Source organism: Necator americanus, chromosome IV, assembly GCF_031761385.1.
Source record: "Necator americanus strain Aroian chromosome IV, whole genome shotgun sequence".
NCBI lineage: Eukaryota > Metazoa > Nematoda > Chromadorea > Rhabditida > Ancylostomatidae > Necator > Necator americanus.
In genome coordinates this window covers 37,112,507-37,140,317 of record NC_087374.1, presented here as the reverse complement: position 1 = coordinate 37,140,317, position 27,811 = coordinate 37,112,507, and the positions used below count along the sequence as shown (strand labels likewise).

Genomic DNA, 27,811 nt, shown 5'->3' with positions numbered 1-27,811 from the left:
AATCTGTAGAACTTCTATTTCATCTCTACCTCACCTCTGTCGATCAGTCTGCCCAAGTGACGGAACGGCACGGCATGGATCGAGCGAAGGTCACCTTTGTCCTTGATAAGCTGATCCAGGTATTCCTGATCCGGGATGGCCACGTCTCCAGAAATCGGATGTGAGTTGACATCACAACCACTAGCGAAGCAGATTTTCTTAACTACTTCTTCGCTAGAATGGCTCTAAAAGTCTACTGATTAAGAGTCTATGGATTTTAAGGTAGCTGCTTTTGTAACACTCGACCTTACTGCAAGAGTTGAGCGAGTGAATCTAAGGAAACTTTGGGTAGGTCAGAAGACGTTCGTTTTTGAGCGATAGTGTCCCAGGTGAGAAGACGTGGGAAAAAGGATGAAAGGGATGATGATCGAAATCATCTTATTCTTACCTTGAAATGTCATACCAGAGAGAATGTCGGTTACTAGGCTGGTAGCACTTTGTAGCAATTTTAGATCCACCATAAAACCACGGAGATCCATAACACCAGCAATACACATGTGCTGGTGTTATGGATCTCTGTGGTTGACTTACACTTGCACTTATGTATGTAGATCGAACGGACTAGCCAGCTCTTGGCTTGGGGATTTTGTTGGATTCTCTTTTATTTGGATAAATTCAATTTGTACAACCAGCTATTAAAGTACTGTCTAATAATGTGGGATAATCTCTACTACTTTAGCTTTGATCTAACATTTTCTAAATGTGTTTTTTGTTTTCTTTTGAAAATGAGTTCTCAAGGAAGAGAATAAAACAAGGCTTGAGAAATTCGGTGTTACGTGTTGAAATCATTGTCATTACGGATGTTCTCACTGCCTGATTGTGGATACACAAAGTTATGAGATTCCCGTTCATTACGCATAGCGGTACTCTCCACTATAACTGAATCCTAACAGTTGATTGTGATCTGCATCGTGAATTTTTTTTTTTTGGATATGTGATGTATCGGGTGCTCTTACGATAACTATGCGATAGTATTGTTTGATTTTGCTCCATTGTTACTAAACAATGCACGTCAGGGAATAGCGGCGAATAAGCGGCAGTTTCCAATAGATACTTCCACATTTCTTTCGGATAGATTGAGCTCCATTTGAAAGGTGTTGTATTGTTATTCCTGATGTGTCCCATGTGGTCTAGTGGTTAGGATTCGTGGTTTTCACCCACGCGGCCCGGGTTCGATTCCCGGCATGGGAATTTCTTTGCACTTTTTTCATTTGGAAGAGTGTCTCGATCATTTGCTTGCTATGTCGTTTAAGTACTTGGTTAGTGGCGATGTCTTTCCTTAGTTGACTTGAGTACTAACTTTTTAGCTGTACAGTATTTAACACCAGAGAAGTGCATGTCTGCTGGGTCCCGCACGTCCAGCGAAGATGGGCCATCAAAGTATCTAAGTAAGAAGTGCATGTCTTTCAGACGGGCTGATATTGTCGTTTGGAGTTTCCAGGAAATCCATTGCGGCCTCGGAAGATTTCCATTGCACGCTGTAAATGTTTGTCACGACTTCAGCCACTTCTTCAGTAATCCTACTCTTCTGTGTGTTCATGTCCATGCCGTCTACGTCTCTCACAGGAAAACCTGCGACTTATTCTACGTGGACGTAATTTTCGGTTGACGCTGCTGCAGTGCGGGTTGTTCTCGTTACACGAAGCAGCTTGCTCCGCCAGAGGTACGTTTTGCTGAGGGATAAACCAATCTCCCACCAGCCCATCGTCCAGCATGGACTCACTCGTGATCATTGCCTCTGGTGATCAGCTGACGGTGACACCTGCTACACACTACTGTGTACCTGCTACGGTTCGTAATCGACAGGAAACTCCGTTGCTCCACCTCTTGTCCCCTCATATTCATGTTTCCATCGTAGGAAATCGAGTTGATTTTGATATAATCTAGTTAAAGAGTTCAATTCACAATATTTTTGCAGATTTGCATTGAAGGCACGTTCCAACCGCTCGAAACTTTAACTTAAACCAAATGATGACCACCAGTCTTAGTGTATTGTTCTCTTGGGGTGATACTGATATCCATACTGTTGCTTACACCATGTTTTGTTGTTTCTTTGAGGCTTACCGGTCTGTGATGTACGCCGAGCTTGAACAAACCCTGATAGCGACCACCGAGAGCGAAGCATAGGCGCTCCATTTCTTAAAGTGACCCCCAGCTATCCCTGCATAGATAACTTTAGCAGTTCCCCACCTCATTCCTGTGAGGCTCAGCAGAAGGAAGACGAGAAGCATCTTCATTAGACATCTCCACGACTTGATCAGATCCCTTAGTTGGTATCTAAACGCTATGTCTTCTAGGATTTGGGCCCTGACTTCTGGAGGAGACAAATAGAATAGCGTTAACTGACCATTATTGAGAATAGACGAGCAGTTATAGATACAAACGAGAGTGTTAGATATAAGCAATGTATCTGAAAGGAGTAAAGGTTGAGGACCGTGAAGTAGTTCGGATTGCAGCAACGTACCACCTGAAGACGTCTACCAGTGAATCCTTGAGAGCACAATGAATTCCTGGGGTTTTTACATAGCTTTTATATCATATCAATGTGTGGGGGGCTACGTGGCGAACGAACTCTCAACGCGTTTGCAGCGGTAAGTCGATGCTCAACCAAGCTGGTAAGTTTTGGTTTAGTGGTCAGCCCAGGCGATCACGCATGTCCTGGCTTGTAACGGACAAGTTATCGGGTCGTGGAACTTTACGTTAACCTACGCGGTCCACGCGGTCGTAGACTATGGCAGTGGATCTACGCCAGTAAGGACATCAAAGAATGACATCGCTAATAGCGCCACAAATAAGCTAAGCCGAACGGAGCTTACAGGAACGATCCGTGTTGCTTACCGATCTTGGTGAGGATGAGTAGAGATGAGATAGAGGTCACCGTTTCTGGTTCCTTAAGAAGGTCCATCAAAATATTTACGACATCAGCTCTTGATAAGTTTTAATTGTATGGATCTGTAGGTTCATTGTTCACAGATTCGGAATGTATGCAGATAATTCCATTTCATGTTCAATTTCATGTTTTTAAAATCAACAAACCAATATGAGAAGCTTTGATGTCGCTGTTGTTCGCTTCACTTTTTCGGAAATATTCGATTATTCAGCAGATAATTTATAATATTTTTTTATAATACACATAATCCTCACAAAAAATAGACTACCCCTGTCCAATAAGTTTTATTTTTATTTTAGCCAATTTGTAATATTTATTTATTTTTTTTTAACTCACAATACTCACAGAAAACAAAACCTCTTGTGGTTGACTAAGAAATCTCTTTAATCTTTTTTGGGGGAAAACAGGACGGTTTGACTACTTCCAGATTCACTCCTTTCCTTTCTTGAGGACATTTCCACAATTCCACAAGGTTTAATATCATTCCCCGTGATTTTTTTGGTTCAGAAACGATGTCCTGGTGAAAAACTAAGGACGCCCTTGTACTCGTCCTTGCTGTTCTTTCAAGACAATGTCTCCGGTGTTTTTCAGAGATGTATTTGGTTGATCTCTGAGTCTGGAAACTCCAACCAGACCACTGATGAGAATCCCCTACATCCTTATTGGATCCTTACTGGTAATAATGTATGTAAGTAGAAATAAAAAAAAGGCCCATCAGATCATCCAGATAACCTAATTTAAATGAAATAAGAAAAATCAGTGGATTTATTGAAGGAAGTAACGCCTAACCGATTAAAAATACTTAACGGTTGCGTTGATGATTTTTCTGGGGAGACCTTTGGAGTAAGGATTCTTTGAAGAAGTACACGTAGAAACCCTCTCAAGTACTCAAATAGAAGTACGTAAAGGGGGTGCATATAAATGTTAGATCGTATTGTCAATGACAGCCTGTAGACCGTTAAAAATATAGTAAAGTCAAAACGGGAAGAAGCTCGGTGTAATTGCGTACGCGGCTTCCTTCAAAGCGGTGCGGTGGAGCGTAGCGATTAGGAGCGTACTGGGACCCTTCCTGGAACCATCCATCGCTACAGTTTGCGATGGTTCCACCTCGGTTCAACCCCAACCGCTGTCTCCATCGCGACGTTTCGTGCGCGTACGCAAATGCACCGTACCTAAAGTCGTTCTGACCCGACTACAGTAGGGAGTCACTGTGTGCATATTTCTTCTAGTCATTTTTCATTTGTCTGTCATATTTTGAGTAATTTTTAAGCTGTACATTTGCGAATTGAGGACAAATAACAACGTAGCTTTTCAAATAACTTTATTTTGTCGAACATTTTCGCCCGTTATAATATACAGAAAAGCATTCGCTCATCGAGTTTTTTTTTCACTTTCTTAAATAAACAACATCTCAGCGTATAAAATGTTTGTCGAAACCCCGAGAGTCCGATAACAACGAACGATCGATGAAATGTGACGTTACAATAAGAAGGAAGCTGGTGGTGGAAACGGAAAGCAACAGCTTCCGTTCAGACTAAGCAACAAAACTTCGGGAAAACTGAACACTGCATAGAGCGACTTTAGGAAAACCAAGCAGTTCTGCACTCTGATGGCGGCGAGAATTGAGGTTGTAAAATAGAATAGTAATTAGTTTCTGCATGCATAAATCATGGCTAACATTTTTTTTCTTTTTTGACCGTCGTGATGTGACTAGAACATTTACATGTGTGTGTTTTAAAATTGAGCGAAAACTTAGAAAATTCAAACAGCTGCAGACTCGTGCTAATTTCCATCGTGGCATTGGATATTGGGTGTGGATTTTGTGGCGACCCCATGGATTGGACTGAGTGAGTGGCCGCGGAATCCAAGGTGCGAATTCCGATACCTCCAGTAATCTCTTGTCCGTATTTTTTCCCCCCAAATGATAGAAACAAGCACCACCGCTTGGCTAATAACGGCAAGTTGAACCCAAATCTAGGTCCTTATGCTGATTTTATGCTGGTGGCGGTCATACCGCAGCAATATGGCCCAAGAACTGCCGTTATCAGACAACATATCATGGCACAATAGGTATGAGCACCAAAAAGTCGTTTGAAGAGAGAAGACACCCGGTCAACGCCTCGTTCAACAAAATTTGGACATTTGGTAACCATTGCAGGCTAAAGAATCACGAATCGCATGCAGAGTGAAACAAACTATACAAACTACGAGAAAATGTAGAAATCCAGAAAAAAGCCACACCGACAATCGGGAGCGGTAAAAACAACGAAAGAACAAATCATTATGAATGAATGGCGCTTGTTGACAAATGACATGAAAAAATCAGTACAGCTGGTACGATGAGTGAAGAGTCAAACTCTTTGGATGCATTCTAGTAAATGTTATGGTCATCGTACCAGTGACGTCGTTGATCGGTTAGTCCAGGAGTGTAGCTATATCTGTTCAGAACCGATGCAGGATCCCGTGTTGTAGAACCTTCAATAAGGATATGGGTGAGTTTTTGCCATTTGAGAATATTTTTTAATTAAGCGCAGATCAATAATTTCTCCGTACCTGGGTACTTTCGGTACTGTGGAACATACGCTTCACGTGCAGCAGCCACATTCGTGGACGGATAAGCGCCATACACTTTGTCGTTTGTACTGGTTGATGTATAGCTGTAAAATGACAAGTTAATCAAGCAAATAAAAAATCTACAGCTAAGGATTTTTTTATAATGAAAAACATAGAGGATGTTGTACTGCTGCCGCATAGAATTTCCGATTCTAAGGTAATAAAGAACATAGAGGATACTGTAGTGCTGCCTATGGAATTCGCGATTTTGAGGGAGTTGGTTCTAACCCTCTCCTTACCTTCAATCATAGTATTTCAAGAATAATTAAGTGTAATTTGTGTATAATTATCAAAATCGCATAATCTAATATCAAAAGAGGAGTTCAACAGGAACACTGATCCAGCCGAAAGACATCGCATCGCCCTTAAAGGCATCACCCCACGAATCTGAGGTGGTACGGATTTCAGGTGGAGTATTCGTATACGGGATCGTAGATTATGGAGAGGGGAGTGATTCCGTCCATTTCTTTCTTACTGCCGTAAAAAACGGCCCGGAAGATACGGCGCCGCATAGGGCTGGCGCGCTCTAATCGAACTCCTTGTAGAAAATAGTGCACCGGAACGCTCGAAGTCCTATCTTCCGGGCCGTTTTTTTTCGGCAATTAGGAAGAAATGGACGGAATCACACCCTCTCCATAATCTACGATCCCGTATACGAACACTCCACCTGAAATCCGTACCACCTCAGATTCGTGGGGTGATGCCTTTAAGTTAGAAGAAAAAATGGTGACCGAAAAAAATATGTGAGCGAGGAAGGAAAAAGAGAAAAAGAGAAAAAGAGAAGTAACACCGTTCCGTTCCTATTCATCCGCCCAAATAGTGCTAACACGAAACATAAAGAAAGGTGGACACACGAAGAAGTACAGAAAATTAGTGCTAAAAATAATGTGCATATTCTGAACGGGAAATGCTGAAAATGATGGAAAATAAATGAGAAAATATTTATGGTAATTCGTCGAAGATCCGCGCACGTACCCATTTTCCTTTTGTAAAATGCATGAAATTGCTGATATGATATCAAAAAGTGTTTTGTTATTTTGAAAAGAAAAAGAAGTAAACAAAGGAAGAAACAAAGAAAGAAAGAAGAAAGAAAGAAAGAAAGAAGGAAAGAACCCTCCATGAACATGCACATACCGTCCTGGATAATAGTCGCTGCCTGCTAGTTGAGAGGTCACATGCGAAGTATCATTTCTACGGAATAAAGATTTGATCTTATCAATAGGTGAGCTTGGTCGTTTGTAATTGGCAACATCGTCATACCTGAATGGAAAATAAGAATGTTATTCAAATAGAAAACTTAATAGCTACAATGGAGTGCGAAACGTTTGCGGTTACACTCTCAATTTTAAGAAAATATTGCGATAAGAAGCAGACCCAAACCAGAGAGAAATAATTCATGCATTTCTATTCTGGATAAGAAGCTAAAAGTTATTCGTTAGATGAAATAGGAAAGTGAAATGCAAAAATCAAAAGAAGACAGATAGAGGCTCGAGGGGAAAGTAGACGAGGTTGATATTTTATAATTTCTGGCCGAATTCTCAGAGAATACGACTCGTTGAAGAATCACCAGTACGGAGACATCCCGTTGATCTTCGTAGGATGACCCCTCGCTAAGATAAACTTTTTTTATTCGATTAAATTTTGAAAATTAATCCTCAGTCTGTCTCAGTGTAAACGGATGAACCCGGAACGCCGTTTCTTACGACGTCCTCTATTCAAGTGCGCCACCTTTGCGCCCTCCTGCCTGCGATTCCTCGAAAATCCATTCGGACGAATCGCAGGCGGGGGCGTGGCGCAGAGGTTGTGCGTTGCAACAGAAGGCGTCGTAAGGAACCGCATTCCGAAGCCGTCTGTTTACAATGATGCAGGAAGAGATGAACGGAATCACCCTCTTCCCCACAATCTGCGACTCCCTATAGGCATTACCCGCTTGAAACCCGTACCACCCCAGATTCGTGGGATGATGCGTTTAACTAAAAATCTTCCTCATAGAAAGACGGCTATCCTGATAGATCTGGATATACTTAAGGACTGGGCAGTCTGATGTACATAGTCACTCACCCATTTGTTACTAGTTTCCCATCAGAACCCATACGTAGTTCACTAGTTCGCCTTCGATTGAAAGACAACAAGGACCGTTTCTTTTTCGGATCTAAAAATTTTCTTTAAAATCTTTTAAAACCCTTCAAAATTTAAACAACTACGATAACTGACTATCTTCAACAGCTCGATCGTGAGAATCTCTCGAATTTGTGGTGAGCCTTGAGCTACCGCTGCTACCCATCATCGTTTGTTGAGGACCCGTCTGCAAAAAAAAGAATATCAATAGAAACAAAAAAAAATAAAGAAAAATCAGGTAATTTTTTCTTATGGCCTTGTAACAAAATTATTTCTATTAGCAATATCATTTTCATTCGCCTTAGTGCAAGTTAGATGTGATAATGTGCAGTGAAGATGACAGCATAACGTTGGGGTTAAGTGAGGACCTATTGAGAAACATCCGTGACTGACTAATTTTTCTTTCCTGCAAAATAGGCAGAAAAAATGAATCGGTGCAAGCTTGAATCTGTTGCCTTGGGAAAATAGTTTTGTTTTGCTTTTAAAACGGCGAAGTAGGCTAAACTAGTCCAGCACAGGTTCTGATAATCGCCGAAAAATGCATCATCACTACCTTTTGCCAAATGGTTAACATCGAGACTCCTGGTTGAACAGTCCTTGAACCAGGAGTCTATAATCAAGGATTGAAATTATTGATAAAAGATGAAAACTGAAGGACTGTGGGAGCTTAACTATTTGTTCATTTCAAGTTCTGGCTCCCTTATATCCAGATAAACAGAATTTATTCTTGGAAAACAAGAAAATGGGAAAATTTTGCTGCAGTTCAACTACGGGAAAAAATGATTGGTCAACTAATAGCTACGGAGGAATATCGCGCTATCGATCGAATCGCTGGATCGCTTAGACGATTTACCTCTTTCGTAGTATTAAATCGCTCTGCGTCTTTGAACTAGAATAACAATAAGAAGAACTACAGTTTGTTCATCAACAGCTTAAAAACTCACTAGCTCGAAGAAGTACTGTGGTAGTGACATTCTTCTTGAAGTGGATCCCAAAAAATCCCTTAGATTCTCGCAGAAAGGATTGTTATATGCAGATGATTTTCTTACCATGATCTATTTGGATTGAAAATTGAACAATTCAATGGATTTAAAGGCAGCATACCACGAATTTAACGTGGTCAGGGAATCCACGTTAGAAGCCAGAGATAGGATTGTAGATTGCGGGATTCGGGGTGGTTCACCTCACCTCTCCCTAATTGTCCTAGAAGGCGGCGTGGGAAACGCTTTAGTTCCTACGAGGGACGTTAGGACGCTACTATCTGTACGTATATGTTCCAGCAACCTATTCGTTGGTTTCACTTGCACAGGCTGTCGAGGAGAACCCATTGGCTTTTGACCGCTGCGCAGCTGGATGCGGCGTGCGTACAACGGTATCGCGTTGCAACTGAAATCGTCGTGAAAAACTTAGTCTTTGATGCCGTTCTTTCACAACGATGAGGGAGGGATGAGGGGAATCATCCCCGATCTCACAATCTACAACTCCATCTCTAAGTTCTCCGACAGTTTCCCTAACTACGTCAAATTCGTGGTATGCTGCCTTTAAGTCGAATTTCTATCCCCTAATCTAGTCTACTGGTCCACAAACAATAAACTACAGCACAAACAGTTAGATTTTCCCAAAAGTAGGAGAAAAACTCAGGGAAATAACTAAGAAACTAAGGGGAAATCTTATCCTACTATAGTGTAGTAAATTTGAATTTCTACAGAAAACTTTTCTACGAACTAAGCAGCCTAGCTACGCATAACATCTCTCACCTGTCTCTGAGGAGATGCGCTCTTTTCAAGAGATAAGTGTCTTCGCAAACGATCAATTACCTAAAACACAAGAATGTTCAAGTATTTTGCGGTTATTTTTTAAGCTTAAGGGTAGAAACGTGCTGAGCATCGGTATCGATCAGACGTCTATGCTTGTTTGTTTTTTTCTTGTTTTAAAGGAAAATGTTAGAGAAAATAAGTGGATATTACGAGCACGTCAACCATTCAGAGAAATTCCCAGATTCGCATTCCGAAAATAAGTGGAAAAACGGCAAATTTGTAAGGTATAGGCCCATTTTGGGTAAAAAAAAAGATGTTAGATAACATTGGTTTATGAAAAATAGAGCGGTAAAAAAAATAGAAGCACTGCACACGAACCGAGCGCACCGGCCCGACGTTGCCCTGTTCGTTTCGAGCGATCGTACTATTGGATTCGTCCGGTATCCCACGCTGTTCCATATCAACACTCTGAACACAAAGAAACAATGTCACACATAAAACGTTAGAAGCGTTCTACATGTGAAATCAGCGTGAACTGAACTAAAACGTACGACAACAGAACTTAGTATTCACTCCAGAATTCATGTCTTCTCACCTGTTTGTTCTTCAGAATACTTCTCGGTTGTCCCTTATCATCTTTCGACACACTTGTTGCTCTTCCATTGGATGTGTCATGGTAATTGACGTAAGTGTAATCCGGTATCGGTTCTGAAGATACTCAACGAATATATAAAGGATAAAGGATAAAGTGTCCGGCGTTAATCAATCCGCTTGGGATGCGCCCCCACGTTCACTTCAATTCAGGATCGTTTGAGGTTTACGAACTTGTAACTGACCTATACAATGACTTGCGGAGGCTAGCCGATGTGTCAAGTCAGTGTTTTTATCCTCCCAGACAAGTCTGCTACCAATTTATCGACCCCGGAGGGATGAAAGGCTTGGTGAGCACTAGGGCGGATTCGAACCTCCAATCTATCGTGCAGACAGCGGAACCTCTAACCGACTACGCTACACCCGCCTATGCGAATGTATAAGCCCAAAAACAGGCCTGTTCTATCTTATTATCGCCTCATTATATGTTCTATCTGGCCGAATGCTCCAGAAAAATTTCCAGTGCTAAATGGAGCGGAAACGAATTTTTGCTGCGTGATACATTTTCCCGCGTAGAAATTTTTATTGTATAGCGCAATGTGTAAAACCACGACACATTTTCCCGCTGGAGCGCGTTCGTCCGACTTGAAAAATTTTATTGGATCCGGGTTCGGGTCGGGTCAGTAGAGCACGTCAACTCAGAAAACGAAATCTTATTCTGATTACACTTGCTAGACGACATCTTCTGCAGATGCCGTTTGTGAACTAAAAGTGCTGGACGCACTGGATATTACGGTCAGGTACTACGTCGTTTTACGAATGGTGGACGGGACAAAAGCGAGGATGAGGTTTACGAAAGGACGCAGGAAGGATGCGGTCAAATTAATGAACTCACTTGGCGCGGTAATGTCATCTTGGTCTAGGTTCAAGGAATTCTGTTTCTTCATCCATGCACGTGAAGCAGGAGTTACTCAAAAGAAACAATGGCATCTTGCTTTATCACATAAAATACTGAGCGACTCTACGCCGTTTTAATCCGTATCAGTTCTAGAAGATAGTTTCTCAAGATCCTAGTCTTTTTGTCTCATCCTGTCCTAATGTTCCCTTCTTCAGTAAATCTAATGAACGGTCGCTAAAATGATTTAAAGTTAGAGGTCCCAATCGTATACCTTGTATAAAATAATCACCCGTATAGTCGAACTCATCCCCCATCGGATGTTTGCGATCCATAGAACGAGTACGAATATACGAAGGTCGATCCTCCGTACGACGTGCTGTTGGACGGAACCTGTAGGAACAGTACTGCAAGTCATACACTTTGACTGTAAGGACAACTACTGATGAAAAAAAAATCGCAAAAAAAAAATGTAGGAAAATAAAAATTTATGATTAATGACGTGATTTTTTATGATTGATTATTAGAAATTTACCTATTCATAACTATAGGATTTGGATCCGTTACATGCGATGCTGCTGACGGAGCGTAGGTATCAGATGCAGGTGTAGCTAAAAGCAGAATAACATCACTAACACTTCTGCGTTCGACCGTATTCCGCAACAGAAGACTGCTACCTCCTTTTTCAAATTCGTACGGGATCCTTTTGTAGCCATAACTATCATCGTATCTTCTATATGCACTCTCTGCACCTCGATACGCGTCTGGTTTGTACGAATCTTCTGGCTAAATAAAGGCAAATTTTTAAGAAAAAAAAGAATCATTAAAAAGTCAGTTCATCCTAGTGAGAGGAAACACTCCTGAATTCATCGTGGATAATCACGGGATAAAATACAGAACCTTCGCATTGACTCCGTATGAAAATCTTAGAAGTCTAAATCAAGCAAAAATACCTAGGTCAGGAGGGAGGAGGTCAGTTTGTGTGGGAAAAATCAGATACAGTTGAGTATTTGAGAAAAACAAGACAGTTTTCGGAGAACTTTTAAAAAATACCATTAACTTTAGAAATTTGCAGCTGAGCTCAAAACTTCCACATACAGTCTGGGATTTAAAAGCTAGGAACATATTCTTTCCGTTTCCGCTTCTTTTTCGTTTTCTATCAGGAATAATCGCTTCCAAGGAAATTACTCACTTTTCTGACAGCAAAATTGGTCAACGGACGATCACTGGCCGAGGAATAGTACGACGATGGCCGATACGATGGTGCACCACTCCTGAAAATTGTTTCCTTCAATGAGTCTCAGCTGTGATATGTCACGACATAACATATGCAGAGAAAAAAAAAGGAAAAAAAAGAAAAAATTACGGCGTATAGGTGTTCCTCTCGGCGTCCCTCTCCGCCCTCGTTTTGTACACCTCGAAACGTCGCGGTTCGGATGCCCATGACTGATTCTGAAGCGAAGACAAGCGAGAAACTTATAGAACGATCGCCTTTGCACCCCACAACACAATGGCCATAACTCTTCGTACGATACAACAACAATGGCCAACCTGTTACAATTCGGTCTCACGAAGACCAGCAAACCTCTGAATCTCTCAACCATTATGAAAATACCTGCAGGGCTCTAACTTCCAAAGAATTCAGTTCTTCAAAAAAAAATTTACCTCATCAAGTTTCTTCGAATAACTCGAACTAGCATTGGATGAATAATAGTTGCGTACATCTCCAGTACCATAACTGCTGGTTCTAAATAAACTAACTAAATAAATAAATTGTAAATCACTGTAAACATTACAAGATCTCAGGATGTAATCTGGATAATTACATACTTAATTCGACTCATAATGTCATAAAAAGCGGGAAGAAAACTGGCGACAATAAACGGCGGCGCAGAACAGTAAAGTGGCTAATGCAATGCGGGGCACGCGCAGCGCTAATAGCTGAAACAAAACAAAATTCCGGACAAGCCACTTATGAAAACTGGATCGCGAGAAAGTGTCAGAACGAGGAGAACGTAGGGAGAAGAACGGTAATTAGTAGTGTTCGAGACATACATAGACGGAGATACCATAGTCAGACATTACGACACTTTTTTTTGTTCTTTCATGTAATATGAGTCGCTTTAAGAAAAAAAGTCGCATAGCTAAGGTATCAATAAAAAATAAATGAATATGGTTTCACCAATAAATATCTGCCGAATAGGACATAGGCTAAAATAATGGTCAGGAATGATCCAGCTGAAAGCCAACTGGTCTCGCTTTCTATCATTCTATCTTTGTAGCTTTTCTATCTTTCTATCTTTCTATCTTTCTATCTTTATATCTTTTTTATCTTTCTTTTTTTTTGCCTAACATTGCATATGAAAAAAAATGTAATACACATAATTATAAATATATCTAGCAAGATTCAGAGCAGGCTTGACTTGTAGAAGGTGGTGTCCTTGCTTGTTCAGTCATTTGGCTCAGGAATTTATTTTAATTATTAATCAATTACTCATTCATTTATTTTAATTTTAATTTATTTTAATTTAATTTATTTAATTTCATAAAACATCACTAAGAGAGATGATAGAGACTAAAATTAAAATAATAATTTGTATCAGAAGATAAGTCGAAAAACGCTGGGAAGTATGGGATATCCCTGTCACTACACTGGATATCTCTTTATTGATCTCAATTCAGGATGGAAGCACATGGAACGCTTATGAGTCAAGGAGGTGTGACTAGAAGCGCAAAAAATAATTTTGAGATAAAAAAATCAAAAATCACAGGATCATTTCTATTTTTCCAAAACTTTTCTAACTAATAACGTCTCAGTGCTAATTAGAACTAATCATTCCACATTATTATTAAATATGCAGATCAAATACATCTGTAAATCCTAATCCCACCTCATAGTGAAGCTAAGCATTAAGAGTTTTTTTTTTGTTGCTAAAATGAACTCACCTGTTGTAATCCTGAGAAGGATCGTAAGCAGAGCGAAATTCTTCGCGAAGTAACGCAGCGTTCTGAAATCTCTTAGATAAGCTCAGATGAATGACACGGGGGACTTTACTAATCCCTAATCCAGAACTCTGCATAGTGGATATCATTCGAGTCTCTTTTTGTGACTAATCACGAATCTGTATTGCCGGCTTTGATAATGAGAACAGCTTGATCCCACACCAGTTCTCATCGAATCTCTGTTCGCGGACAAAAACGATGTAGAAGTCATGAAAGCGGTTTAGTCTTTCGAATGTGATAGGAGGAACGCGAAAATCAATCAAAAACTCGAACAAGAATGGATCCATAAAAATTCTGGAACAATTTCTAAGTTCTTAAGTTCTAGAATACCATAGATTTGAGTTTAAGTTCTCCTATCTATGCCCTAAGGGGGGCATTGTATAGGCCAACACGCGTTCCAAAACCTCAACGATTACGAATTCCAGTAAAACGCGTTGGCGCATCCTAAGTGGGTTGGTAAGCCAGTGACTTTATCCTCTTTTTTTTATCTATGCCCTTACTATACTGGAATGATTGACTCAAGAGCAAAATAAAGTAATAATCGATATATTATACATGAATTCACGCACCCAGTCAAGCGAATAGATGAGCATAAAAGGAATAGATGTACAAATGCAGTAACTTGAATGCAAATGGAGAGAATGAAGAGACTTTCATGTAGTAAACATGACGGAAAAAGGATCCAAGTTACCGAACGCAGAACAAATTGCAGTTTGACATCGAACTGTGACTGGAGAATGTTTTGATGTGAACGCCACCACTCAATGTCATGGCCTAATGCAAAAGTATCATCGTTAAAGTGTGTCCCCCCATCGAAGAAAGAACGTCCACGCCAAAAGAAGAAATGTGGATGAAATTTCTTATCGATCCCCCTCCATATACTCAATATGCATACATTTCCATCAAAGTTTTGGATGATAACATGCTAGAAACTGAAGTGCTGACTGAAATAAGCTCCCTATAACTCTATACAAGGACTGAAGTGAAAATTCTGCACGAAAAAATACACTATATAACATTCCTGGGCCCCGGGAACCTCCAGAGCCACTTCTCAGCTCAACGGCAGTAGGATTCCCGATGCTCATAGGTCCCATGTACGAATTTTATGGAACTACTCATCATCTTCGTATTAAAAGTGGAATGAAAAATAAAATTTGCAAAATATCCCGAGATAAATTCCTAAAATTATCGCAAAAGGCGACCCGCAGAAACATTTTCAGTACCACAATTGTCCTTAAAAGCTCCTAAAAATCCTCCTCAAAACATTCTAAAAAAAAACTTTAATGATCCAGCTACTAATGATATTTCAGTAACAATTTAATATATACTCACTGTATTCGGACGATTGGGAGACAAAGGTCTCTCGTCGTGTCGTCTGTAGCTTTCGTCGTTGTAGCGTGGGCGAACGTAGTTCAAAACAGAAGAGCCGGGTAGAGCTGAAAAAATTCACTTTATGGATTTATTGAGTAGATTTATCCAGAGAAAAAAAAGAGTACCTGCGTGATGCGCATAGAAACTGTCCACTCCCGTCGGTGTGTACGGAGCATGAAGACCGGCAGACATTGGTAGTTCTGAAAGATTTGTGTCTTTCTCCGCCCCTCCGGCTGGATCGCATCTAGAATGTTGAATGCAAAAACAAGACAGATACTCACCATCGTAGACGCTTTCTGTTGCTTTGTCCAGATCCCTGCAAAACGATTCATAAGAATGATGAGCTGCTGAGAATGAAACTATCCAACAAAATGAGACACATGAAATGTCAGCAACAAAGCGACAATCAAGGAATGCTAAAAGCACACAAAAGCTGTTAGCTACCGTAGCAATTCTTCAGGTGCTCCAATGGTCCGATTCCGATTTCGACGGTCCCGATTCTTTCGTCGAATGAAGGCGGCCGCGGTTTCCCAGCTCTCTTTGCCACCAGTACTGTAAGCCACAAGCGTAACAATCACACTCTTCCTTACCTTATTTATCAGATCTATCAGATATCCTGCAGCTATCTGTCGTGAGGATGTTAGATGTAGGTAACACCAACACGACAACGAATTTTGGGTTAGGCAAGGTCACAGGACGACAACTAGTGCGGACTACGACCCCATTCAACCTCTAGGGGCTAAGTGGGGCGACACCGCAACTACTACGTACGCTCAGAACGACACAACGTAATCAACTGACGTCGTGAATGGCGTGAGCCATGCACTGTAGGCATTGCTCGGACGAAACAGTGGGTTTGTGTAGGAGAGTCTGAACGTCAGTACCGTATAAGCACAAAAATCACAATGTTCCGACTCTACGGTAAGGTAGTTATGTGAATTGTCAAGATGGCCCTATACTGACCGTGATTCTTCGGCTGGTTTCAATTCCTTTGGTTTCGGTTTTTCAGGCTCTTCCACAGTTGCCTTTGGTTCAATTGTTGCCTTGAAAAAAGGTACAATTTCCTCATATTTGTTCAGGAATAATCTTTTTTTCTTCTATGGTGATATTGTGTGAATTTTTCTTCGAGACATTAAAATCACCTGAGTAGTGACCAGACTGCTTCCGCTCATCCTTTTGTACGGTTTCGGCTCTGGTGGCGCCTGTAGCTTGAGTTCGGCTATGGCAGTGTAATACCGTGTCGCCGATGTGGGAGTCCTTGGTTCTACAAAAAACCACACATACTTGACAGTGACTAACGAAGCAGTTAATGCGCCCTTCCCGGAAAGGACCAATTCGTTTCGATGACGTTGTGCAACCTCGAAGCAAGCAGAAAAAACAATAATTTTTTCTTCCACCTTCTGTCAGAAGCATTTTCGTCAGTTTTTTTAGGTAGGGACGCATTTAATTATTACTATTATAAGATATTTGTTTCATTTTTTTGAAAATTTTTTAAGCGTCGAATGCATTCAGTTACGAGTGTTCTCGAAGTGTGTGGATCTCACTTGATGTTTTTCTCTTCCTATCCTAAAATTAACATATTCTAAAATCTACAGCTGTTCCAGAAAAATCTTCTCACGTTTCAGAAAACGTCTATAAGGTGTTTAGACCATTCCAAACTGTTGTCTAAGCCTTCTAATTACAAATATCATTTAAATAATTTTTTTTTTTGCAACATACGCCACTGTCACACTACTTTCGTTGGATCCGCTACCAAAACTATGCCTGTTCTTCGAGGCAGACATGACCTACGTACGATATACCTAGAATTAATCTACGACCTACCTATCAATTAACCTACGACATACCCAAAAAGCGGTAGCAGTTAACAAATAAAATAATATTTTTCCGTTCTAGGATTTCACCTGGATACGATTCCTGCGACAGTTACCGAGAAATCATCCCATTGAGCATGATTACAAGAGCTACAGAAGTTTGTTTAGCTCATCTCAGGACTTTTTTTTCCTGTATACGATCGTTTTCCCACTTTAGGACTTAATTACAGAGGATAGCATTATTATAAACGAGGAATTCAACAAACAACTTTAATGATTACACATTTTAACGTGCAATGTCGATTTCATTGCATTACACTACAAGAGTTGTGAGCGTTTTTCATTTCCACTTTTATACTTCAACGTTATACGAGAAACTTGAATAGAAGGCACAATATTACATGGATTTATGGATTCTTTCCTCCTAACACAAATATCATTTCGACCTTTGGCTGCTAAACAACGCTATTCACATGGAGGGGAAATAATAAAAAAAAATACAGAAGCCAGGGCGGAAATAGCCTAGCTAGAGTTAAACGAGTAAAAAAAAGGAACGAATAGTTGGCAAAATCATGCCCTGATATGATTGGCATTAGATCGGATTTTTACTTGCAGGCACAAATTGAGCGTTGAAGGGGATTTTTGTCCTCATGAGCACATCTATAATTGCGTTGTTTAACGGGAAATTACTTTCTATTTCTAAGGATATCCTAAGGAGCCTAAGGGACTTGTGTTGTTAACTGTTTTCTACTAACTGAATCATGCGGTAACTACACTTCTACTTAGCATAACTGCACTCAAAAACCACATAACAAACTTTGAACAAGATTCAAGCGGTCCCTCATCTGCAACTGCACTAAACAAAACATAAAAGAAAAGAAAAAATAGAAACAAAGAGGACGTGACATCATCAGTACCTGGTGATGGTGAGGTATGAATGCTAGCCGGAGCGCTTTGCATGTACGAGAGCTTCCGTGCCACCAGATCCGTCGCTTTCACTTCAATTTTATCTAAACGTTAGACAAGCGTTCGGAATGGAAATCCAACACATTCCAAGAACAAACAAAAATTAAAATTCTCAAAACATTGAGGTGTTAATGGAGGTTAGCAATTGTAAACAAAGGGCAGTCGAGGGAGTTCATGCTAACGTAATCCAGAGAGAAAAAACCCAGAAAATGCCAGCATTTCTTAACAAAAAAAAAACTCAACACAAATAAAAAAATTCCGATGAAATGAGCTCCGACCAGATCGAGATCGAGGTTAAAGAGGTTAGAGTTCTAGTATTATAAAAATTAGAAGGTGTAAGAAGCGTGTAAAGCGTGTTTTCATGGATATTTAAGCAAACTGCAAATAGCAAATAGAATAGCTTGAAATCTCATCCCCACCCTAGCCACTTCTCGACAGAAACGCATTATGTGAGAAGACAAAAATAACCATTTTAAAAACCAATACCTACTTTGTCCAAAAAAAAAGTCGCACTAGGAACACGTAAGGAAATTTTCTGAATGAGTTATCTACCTTTTATTTCATTTTATCTACCTTTTTATTTTTTATCTTTATCATTTTACCTACCTTTTTATTTTTTATTTTTATCTACCTTTTTTTTATTTCAAAGCGGGTAAAGTGCTATGTGTGCTGATGCTTTTTGCGGTAGAACACCAACGTTTTGTAATAGCAGTAATTTTCACAAAATAAACTAATTTGTTTATTGGAACTGAAAATTATTATAAAGGAAAAATATGAAGCAAAGACGAAATCGGAATCTATATCGAGTTGTTAGAATTTTATTTAAAAAAAAAAACTTTTTTCTTTCTAAATTGAAATGGTGGGACGTTTCTTTAAGTCTTAACATTGATTACATTATTTTTAAAATAAACTTTTTGAAAGAAAAAAATATTTTTTCATTCAGACAGAGGGTACTGATTAGAAATGTAAGTTTTCTTTTTATTTCATTAGTAAGAGATAATGAAAAGAATGTTCGTCACGCATTTCTGCACTTTTTAATCATAACTTCATTTTTATCACATTTGCCATTGCAGAAAATTAAATTACTATATGAGAGAGAAGTTTTACCAGTTTCATTTTCATATAAAAGAGAAGGGATGAATCTGTCAGCACAATTAGCAGCAAGTTCTGTTAATTTCGGTAAGCGCAGATGGGTGAACGTGCAGCTAAGCACAGTGAACTCGTACTTTTGGTTACATTTTCTAGTTGTTCGATTAGCAAATAGCAAGCTGAAACTATTTACGCTTTTGTTTAGATCATACATCACTCATTCGCAGCAGTGATGCCGTTAGTCACAACAACATTGCGAGGAAGCGATCGCGGTACAACCACTAACCTCCGTCTCTCCTCACTTCGCCGATAATTGGGCCACGATGATGGCGGCTTTGAATTTCAGTGTCCGATTCTTCTTCTGATTCCTCCTCTTCGTCGGATTCATCACTTGCCTGCAGAATCTCAACTTCAGAAATTCAAGTGATCGAGTGAAATCCGTTGTGAAATCCTTACCGCTTCTTCACTACGAGTCTCATGTTCATGATCCATCGGTGGGGGAGTTCTAGGTGGAACTGATCCAACACAACTAAAAATTGATTCAGTGGTATTTTGGGTCTAAATAGGTCACATTTCTCCTTTTTTTGTCTCATTACGCTTTCACAAAGGAAAATACAAAGTGAGAAAATCAAATATTAAAAATTTTAAAATTAATGGAGGCGATCAAACAGTACCTGGGAGTGGGCGTGACACTAGCGTCGCTTCCACCTTGTTGGTCTGGATCTTGCGTTTTCAACCAATCTTTTCTGACAAAAAAAGACTTTAACAGCTAAATTTTTTCTTTTCTGAAGCTCATTTCTTGTTTACTTTTATGAAAACCTCCATTTTACAAAAACTCCACCACTTTATGGGGCAATCCAATGCATACCCGTGCACATGTCACAAGCGTTTTTACGCGAGTGTGTTTTCAAGATTTGTTTACTTTTGTTTTTATGGCCTTTTCTAAGACACATAGCCAAATTATTTATATCACTAGTGCACTTCGGACCTGGTCATTCCTTAGAAAAGCAAACATTTAATAAACAATGCATAAAGAAACACCGCTAGTGCGTGTAAATAATCAATGCTTGCGCAGAAAAGTAAACAACAATCACGCAGAATATCCAATTAAACAATAAACTCGTAGCAAAACTGTCATAGCAAAAATTTCTTCATTATAGGATAGATTTATTTAGTTCCTACACGTACAACCTTCGTAAGCAGTAAAAAGTTGAAGATGAAGTAAGCAGTGACCTTTTTGGACGAATTACTGTATTACTTTCATTACTAAGTGCTGCCTGGAAAGTTGTTCAGTTTCCTCAAACCGCTAATGAACAATGTTTTACCCTTGGGGAAGAAAAAACCAAGGAAAAAAGCAGATTCTCAAAAAAAAAAAGAAAAGTCAAGGAACTCACTTCTTCTTAATCAACCCATCTTCAATTTCGGAAAGATCCGGACGACCAGGATATTGCATGATGATTTTCTTCGCCTAAATATGATATTACGAGAAGATGTAGTACAAAAAATTGTTTCCAACTCTTGTGAATATCCATTTGTAGAGAGAAGAATGAAACAAGCCATGAGAGTGTTAGCAGTGGATGGAAAAAAGAAGTTCAGCATCCCATGCGAACGCATACTTTGTCGAAGAGAAAAGGTGATTGTTCTTGCGTAGGTTGTGGTCCCCCGAGGGGCTTTCGCGGCAGCGTAGGCGATTCGCACTCCGTTGATACACCACGGCCATACATGTCAACGCGACTGTGCTAAAAGAAACCGTACTGGGGGTTTTCCTCTAAAACTACATACTAGCGTCAGTGAAGCTACACGGAAAGAGAGGGAGACAGAGATGAACCGGATGAACCGACGTGATTTTGTGATAGGCGAAAAATTTTCAAGTGCTCATTTAGTGACTGTGCTGAACAACCGGTGACCTTCCCGGAAAGAAAGAAACTCTAATCGGACAGATAAGATGTTACCACGGTGAAGAACACATGCACAGAAAAGTGAAAGCAGCTAATTAAAGGATTTTAGGAATGCGGGAAAAAAAAATGCTACCGTGCAAACGCTGCTAGTATTATTCAGCAATCACTATTTTAATGACTATTTACTGACTATTTTTTTAATTTATTTTTTATATCTTTATGACTTTTTTATTGTTATTTAGTATTATTTTGTCATATTTTATAATTAATTTATTTCTCTACTCCGCTTTTATTTCCAGCACATAAACACAAGCGATCTACGGGATGTTAGGTATCTGTGAATTCTATGATGGACCTTTCACTTTGTTTCCTTCCTATGAATGATTGTTCATACAATATAAAATTAAAAAGACTTTCCTCCGGCCGGAATTTTCCCTTCTTATTTGATATCGCAATTTGAAAAAAAAATGGAAAATTCGCATGCTGCAGCAACTTTTCCCGGAAAAGTGCCCTGTATCCTATCCCATGAAGTTTAACCTACAGAATAAGGCTACAGCTTGCGCGGCGGACTACACTTAGTAGTCCTAACTATTTCTGGAATACTAAGCCGAGCATCTCAGCCCTCACCTGGTATTTCCCTTTGCTCTGTCGTTTCGCCAAACCACGATCGAATGCGTCGAGGAATTGTGGTTGTGCAACCACAGGATCCGGTGGTGGAAGTGTGTCCGAAGTCTCGACAACGATCTTCTGCTCAACCTTAACACATCTAATAGTTTTCTAGGATGACCGACCAGAAGTGGCAGAGCCCCTTCTGTCGCACCTGTTCCACCTCATCTGCTAGTTCCTCCATTTCACTATCGGTGTACTCCTCATCCTCGTCCGTTTCCGCTTCTTCTTCTTCCTTAACGGTCTGCGTTTGACGATCCATTTGCATATCGTTTGATGTGGATATTTTCTTCACGTTCTCGTGTTGATCATCGCTATCCTCAAACGAGGTGGACTAAAAAAATCGTGTAAATCATTAACGATTCGAAGTACATCGGATGGAAATGTTTTTTTTTATATATTATCTGAATAACACTTTAAAATGCATTGGGAATTTTATTATAGTGGTGAATTTGTTGTAATTCCAATGCTATGTGGATTATTTCGTTTTTTTTTTTCTGCCACTGTTTTACATAGAAACGAATCTGCACTGCGAAACGTGGAACTGCCTTTCGTGATAGACTTTTTTTTTCAAAATAAGTCAATTTTTAGTTCCCGTAATTAGCAGCGGCTTAATACGGATGAAATTATTCATATTACTATTTCATGGGGTCAGAAAACGAGTTCAGGATGTTGGTAGGTGTGGTTTGTGGATAAGTTCACAGTCAAATCCTAGTATAAAAGACAGCAGTCTTCCTATCCCCTCTCTCATGTTGTTTTTGCATTTTTTTAAAATCTTTTCTTCCCGAAAATCCACATTCCCATTCATATAGGATGTACTTGACAATGCAAGCGCTTCAGAAACATCACGCTAGGTCTTCTGTGTGTTTTCCGAAGTACTAGTATTTTCTGCGCTTTTTTTTTAATTCCTTAAGAAATGGTTGTTTCTGTATGTCTGATTTTTCCTCTCATTTGCTTTAACGTAGTAGCCAAACAGAAAAAAAAAACTCACCTGAACTGTGACTTCGGTAGCGTTGCTTGCAATGGATTGTTGATGACCCAATTCCACCTCAGACTCTTCCTCTGGATCAAACCCAACCTGAAAATCATGCACTAAACAGGTCACCTTTGAACGATATTAGTGATTTATTGGTGGATTTACAGTGTGTATCTCTGTTGTTTAGAGGTTTCTGGATTAGCAATCAAAGTGTGGAAAAAAACCGGCTTGTGGATGAGAAAAAAAGTCAAACAAAGAGTGTTGTGGTTGGAAATGGCCTCGATTACCTCAACACTGACCCAGGGACGTTCTGCAAGGACGGCGCGTGCCAACTTTTCCGCTCGTTTTGTAGCAGTGACAGTTGCCGTACCTTTCGTAGCGTCGAGACCACCTTTTTGTTGTTTTCGAGCAACATCCTTGAAGAATAGTGGGTTTGTAGAGGACATGCAGACCAGGTTAAGGGATGTGTTCAGGTGTGAATGGTAATCCTGTAGTTAGCTGTGTGTTTGAAACGTACCTGGCTTTGTTGCTGGACAAGTTTACTGGTTTCTCGCTGGATCTTTTCCGGTTGGGCAGCTGAATAAGGAAATATTACCTTCATTCTTTCCGAAAAATTAATATTATTTAGGTAGAAATACAAGTTTTACCCATAATGCTCTCCAGTAGTTCTTTTACCATTGGCCTTGAGTCATACATTGGATGAGCCTTGACTCTGGCTACGAGGTTGAGGCTTACTGGCCCTTTTTCCATCTGCTCTAGTACCTGGAAAAGTCCGGATAAATATCAAACCTTTACAAAGGTTTCGCTGAGGAGGATTTCCAGGGCAGCTAACATGTAACTTCCGGGATTTACTGATAGAAAATTTGCTATTTACATTTTTTCTACTTCTTCATGTTGATCCGGTAAACAGTGTTTACAAAAAAATGGTATTTATATTTGCGAAAAAAAAGTTCAATAAATATAAATATGACAGCAAAACGATTGTTTTTAAAGAAAAAAAGTTTAAGTTCATGTATTTTCGCTGTATCTCTTCTCTCTCAGACTTTTTTTGAATATTTTCACAAGAATCCTACGAAAAAAATAAAAGGTTTATTTTTCAAATAAAATTCCAAAGGTTTTCAAATGGAATTCAGGAAAATTACTGCCCAATTATCGAAAAAAAAATCCCATTACATATTTAGCGTATATTTTACAACATCTGACTCATATCAAAGCGCTGACAATTGTGGTGTACTGAATTTGTACTACACTTGCCAACCGTGACGGGCAGCTTGGCCATTTCTCAGCATTCTACGCTTCTATCCTTGATTTTATCATTTCATTTTCATTTTCTAGCAAGAATTTGAGTCTGAAAAACTTCTTGTGCTATTTACTTTTAAAACAACTGAGATTTTCATGCGAAATTAAATCTTGTCCCAGAAAAACTGGAAAAAATTCTCGTCACCGTACATTCATACCTGATTCATCAGCATGTTCAAGGAGTCCACCTCGAGGCGATACGCAGCGGCGGACATTGGAGTACGCAGTATGTTGCTATAGCGCCTAAAAACATAATTATTCCCTTGCAGTAAATAAATCACATCAATTTCTTTTTCATTTTCTTTTATGTCCATGAAGAGCTTACTTTGGAGGTGGTGTGGTGGGTTCAGGTTCACTCACGGGGACAAATGAGGGAGCACGAGATGATTTGTCAGCTCGTGGAGGAGGTCTGAAATGATGAAAATCCACGAGTTTCAGCTACATCCAAGCATTACAAATATTCGTACTCATTCCGAGCCGATTTCGGATCCTCCGGCTGTTCAGGAGATGATTCCCGTTGTGGTTCTGGTTTAGTAGTCGGCTTTGCGGGTGTATGGTCTTCGTTCACGAGTGGTTTATACGATCCTGGGACTTCTTTATCGGGAGCAGCCTGAAAATGAATGCGTGTACGGCTTCTTGCGGCTGAATTCGTACTTCTTTTTTTCACTAGCGCTTCCATCACTACGGATTAGTGAACTCGTTTTAATTACGGTTTTTCTGGAACCAATAACCTTTGAATACCTCTACTTAGCAATATATCCACATGAGTTTACTGTAGGATTTCCATGAAAGACAATTCTGTGCATGACTCTATGTACACAATTGAGTCTGTATAATATAATTTAGAAATTTACGCATGTATAAAATCTAAAATAATCGAAAAAATAATAAATAAATAATAATCGAGAAAAATTGTTCTAGAGAGTCTTTAGCTGCCTAATTAAGTGGCTTTCATTATTCAGTGCCATTTTTAAATGATAATTATTTATTATTTATTAATATTTATTATTACATTATTATTTATTATTATTAATTGTTTATTCGTGAATACTGCTTCGATCTGTAATTTCTTTGACTTATGAGAGAATGTGCAAGAAATTATTCTTCACTTTCTATGTAAAACTGTGGATGTTCACACGGATAGACGAATAACGAGGAATTATCGACAAAATTTAACTCAGGAAAAGAGAAAATTATTCTACTCGCTCAGCGGTGACTAAGAACTCTAAGGCGTTAGTTCCCAGCAGCGCTGAACTTTAACAGATCTTTTGCCAATTGAAATAGTAATTTTTTGAGTCCCGAAATGAAGTGTCATTATAATAAAAAAAACAAAAATATACTTTACATCCATTCTACTGCATATAACTTGTAAAAAAAGATATTAATTAATTTATTGACCAGCCTTTACTCTCAACCACAACAGGTCAACATTCACCGAAACCATTCTTATGATCGTTGTACAATGACATTATTCAGTGCAGCAATTACGGCAGGATAAAATAAATAATCCGAGCCGGGGATTTATTCGAAAATGTCCTACGGTGCGGAACAAATTATCCACTCTGAACAGAAACTCGAAATGAAACTGTATCGGACACAATTTTGTTACCTACACCGAACCTCAATCCATTTCTATAATCTCCACAAGTTTTTCTATAAGCAATCCAATATTATTAGTACAGTTTCTTCCTATCACCGGATAATTGGCAGTATGTTTTGAAATTGATTGAAATTTTTGAAATTATTTCTCGCATGTGAACGCATGTTCTAGAAAATTTGTCCTGAAGGAAATTTACTGGATGACATTAAAGGATTTTGTCTATCATTCATTCCCAGTTATTCTCCTGTAGAGGAAAGTTAGCTTCGTAGCGATTCATGTATGCTTACAAACACTCTGCAATCATCCCAGGCGACTCCGAAAATGAGTCAACAATCCACCTAATTACCACAAATTCATCGGATAAGTTCAGCCTTCAGCCACCACGCGTATTTGTTGTCAGAAGGGAGTAAACAGCTAATCATAAACTTCCTGTTATCCAACTGTAATTTCTAATCGAATCGGCGGCTTCGTGGTGAACACATTTGTTTCTCCAATATGCCATGCTATGCTGTTTGCTCTCAGTTACATATGAGCTTATTCCATCGTTAACATACCATCGAACTAAGAAATCTCAAAATTTCACCATTAATTCTAAATTAACACGTTGACAAAGTTTTTGCGTTTTGGAAAAAATTAGCTATAAAGGTCCGGGGCTTTTTTTCCGTCTGCGACTGCTGCCCATATGTTATTGTTATTATTATTATTATTATTATTATTATTATTATTATTATTATTATTATTATTATTGTTATTATTGGGCGAATGTCGTCAACCTATCAACCCAGAATTAATGCTGTCATTATTATTATTAAAATTCAAAAAATGAAAGATTTTCCGAGACCACACAGTATATAGCTTCATTTAGGTCTGATTTAGTTATTCGAGAGTGAAAAAGTGGGAATATAGGTAGATCAAATTAAAAAAAAAAACAAAAAAAAAACAGAAAGAAAACAACTGTAGTCCACATGTGGACTACACGATCCCATGCGTGTAAAAAAAGTGTAGATCACATGTGGACTACGTTGTCGCCAACGTGTTAAAGGCAGATTGATGTCTAAAAAATTTATAAAATCCTTAAATTCACCTTCAACCCTGTGCAGGGTATTAAACTAAACAAATCTCTCAAATCATGCGAAGCAAAAGAGTGTTGAGGAACTAAATCCACGAGCGAGTTTGCTTTCGAATAGTCAACTACAACTCGACGTTGTTTTTCTATGTAGCTTTTTCAACGCTTTTCATTTCTCACATGATCCGACGTATTCTTCAATTATTTTGTTTTTATTATTTTATCTTTTATTTACATGCGAGAATTACCATGCTCGTTCAAAATAAATAGAATAGAACCACTAAATCTCAATAATACAGTAACGCTAAACGATTCCAAAAAAAAAAACAAAAGCAAAAACAAAAACGACGGTATTTTCTCCTTTCATATTAAAAACTATGGGTCTTCAAATTCTTCGTATTTGCCAGATTCTAACTTTTCCAGATTACTTTTCGAACTCCGAAGCAACAACATCAACAACTTTGATTCCATGACCAAAGTATTCACGTTTTTCTGCGAAATTTCTTTCGTTTACCTTTGAAATTCCTCAAATTTTTCCCAAAGCGTCTCTTACACAACAAAAAAACATCGGACTGATCCTGAAGTGCATATACGAAACTGGGTGTGCAGGGGTTTTTTTTAGAAGTACGATTTAGGCCATATCCCCCCAAAATCGGATCGTTCGCCTACTGGCTTGAATTCACTAGGAAATTCTCGACCAAAATGAGGATATCAAGTGCCTGAATCGATTCTTATTTCACTTCATTGGGAAGCACTATTCTTATCACTGCTAAGTAGTGAAAAATAATTTGTTGACTTCTAAAATGATCAGAAAAAATAGAAGAAGTAAAATAATTTAATGGTTTTGAGAAGGCTTCTCAAAAACAAACAGAATCTGTGGAGTACGCCATGCGTAGAATGCAACAGAGGAAATCTCTAATTATATGACAAAAAAAACAACTACGCCACAGGTTTATGCATTCACATTATTGTTTATGCTAAGTTTTATTATTCATAGTTTTCTTCCAGTTTTCTAGCTAATAACTTTCGTGTTCTACTTTTTTATTTTTATTTTCTTATTTATTCTTTATTTGTTTTATTCTTTATATAGTTGCTTATTCGCACTCTTATTTATTTTGTTTTGTTATTGTTTCTTATTTATGTTTTTCATGTTGTCCTGG

At 39.0% G+C, this 27,811-nt stretch overlaps 1 protein-coding gene across 10 annotated transcripts in view; it reads right to left on the bottom strand.

Moving 5' to 3' along the window:
- RB195_003882 (uncharacterized protein) overlaps positions 1-27,811 on the bottom strand; it is a gene marked incomplete at both ends in the record, with an annotated part of 77,762 nt that overhangs the window by 1,403 nt on the left and 48,548 nt on the right. For 2 of the 10 annotated variants that reach the window (XM_064201730.1, XM_064201733.1), the window contains 40 exons: positions 35-224; positions 2,230-2,316; positions 2,387-2,449; positions 2,504-2,549; positions 5,326-5,404; positions 5,483-5,586; positions 6,677-6,802; positions 7,604-7,694; positions 7,757-7,847; positions 9,418-9,477; positions 9,796-9,885; positions 10,013-10,125; positions 11,196-11,296; positions 11,439-11,514; positions 11,581-11,689; positions 12,096-12,177; positions 12,270-12,355; positions 12,569-12,650; positions 13,850-13,911; positions 15,239-15,342; positions 15,403-15,477; positions 15,559-15,593; positions 15,722-15,829; positions 16,241-16,320; positions 16,420-16,541; positions 18,009-18,101; positions 19,433-19,541; positions 19,603-19,675; positions 19,821-19,892; positions 20,541-20,614; positions 20,763-20,885; positions 21,672-21,800; positions 21,865-22,044; positions 22,702-22,788; positions 22,974-23,102; positions 23,204-23,262; positions 23,334-23,448; positions 24,144-24,228; positions 24,311-24,394; positions 24,453-24,595. In XM_064201730.1, coding sequence (XP_064057610.1) covers positions 35-224; positions 2,230-2,316; positions 2,387-2,449; positions 2,504-2,549; positions 5,326-5,404; positions 5,483-5,586; positions 6,677-6,802; positions 7,604-7,694; positions 7,757-7,847; positions 9,418-9,477; positions 9,796-9,885; positions 10,013-10,125; positions 11,196-11,296; positions 11,439-11,514; positions 11,581-11,689; positions 12,096-12,177; positions 12,270-12,355; positions 12,569-12,650; positions 13,850-13,911; positions 15,239-15,342; positions 15,403-15,477; positions 15,559-15,593; positions 15,722-15,829; positions 16,241-16,320; positions 16,420-16,541; positions 18,009-18,101; positions 19,433-19,541; positions 19,603-19,675; positions 19,821-19,892; positions 20,541-20,614; positions 20,763-20,885; positions 21,672-21,800; positions 21,865-22,044; positions 22,702-22,788; positions 22,974-23,102; positions 23,204-23,262; positions 23,334-23,448; positions 24,144-24,228; positions 24,311-24,394; positions 24,453-24,595 — 3,817 coding nt within the window. Of the gene's footprint in view, positions 1-34; positions 225-2,229; positions 2,317-2,386; positions 2,450-2,503; positions 2,550-5,300; positions 5,405-5,482; positions 5,587-6,676; positions 6,803-7,603; positions 7,695-7,756; positions 7,848-9,417; positions 9,478-9,795; positions 9,886-10,012; positions 10,126-11,177; positions 11,297-11,438; positions 11,515-11,580; positions 11,690-12,095; positions 12,178-12,269; positions 12,356-12,568; positions 12,651-13,849; positions 13,912-15,238; positions 15,343-15,402; positions 15,478-15,558; positions 15,594-15,721; positions 15,830-16,078; positions 16,148-16,240; positions 16,321-16,419; positions 16,542-18,008; positions 18,102-19,432; positions 19,542-19,602; positions 19,676-19,820; positions 19,893-20,540; positions 20,615-20,762; positions 20,886-21,671; positions 21,801-21,864; positions 22,045-22,701; positions 22,789-22,973; positions 23,103-23,203; positions 23,263-23,333; positions 23,449-24,143; positions 24,229-24,310; positions 24,395-24,452; positions 24,596-27,811 lie in introns of those variants that run through there. The other 8 variants (XM_064201731.1, XM_064201734.1, XM_064201732.1 and 5 more) reach the window with 8 other exon arrangements.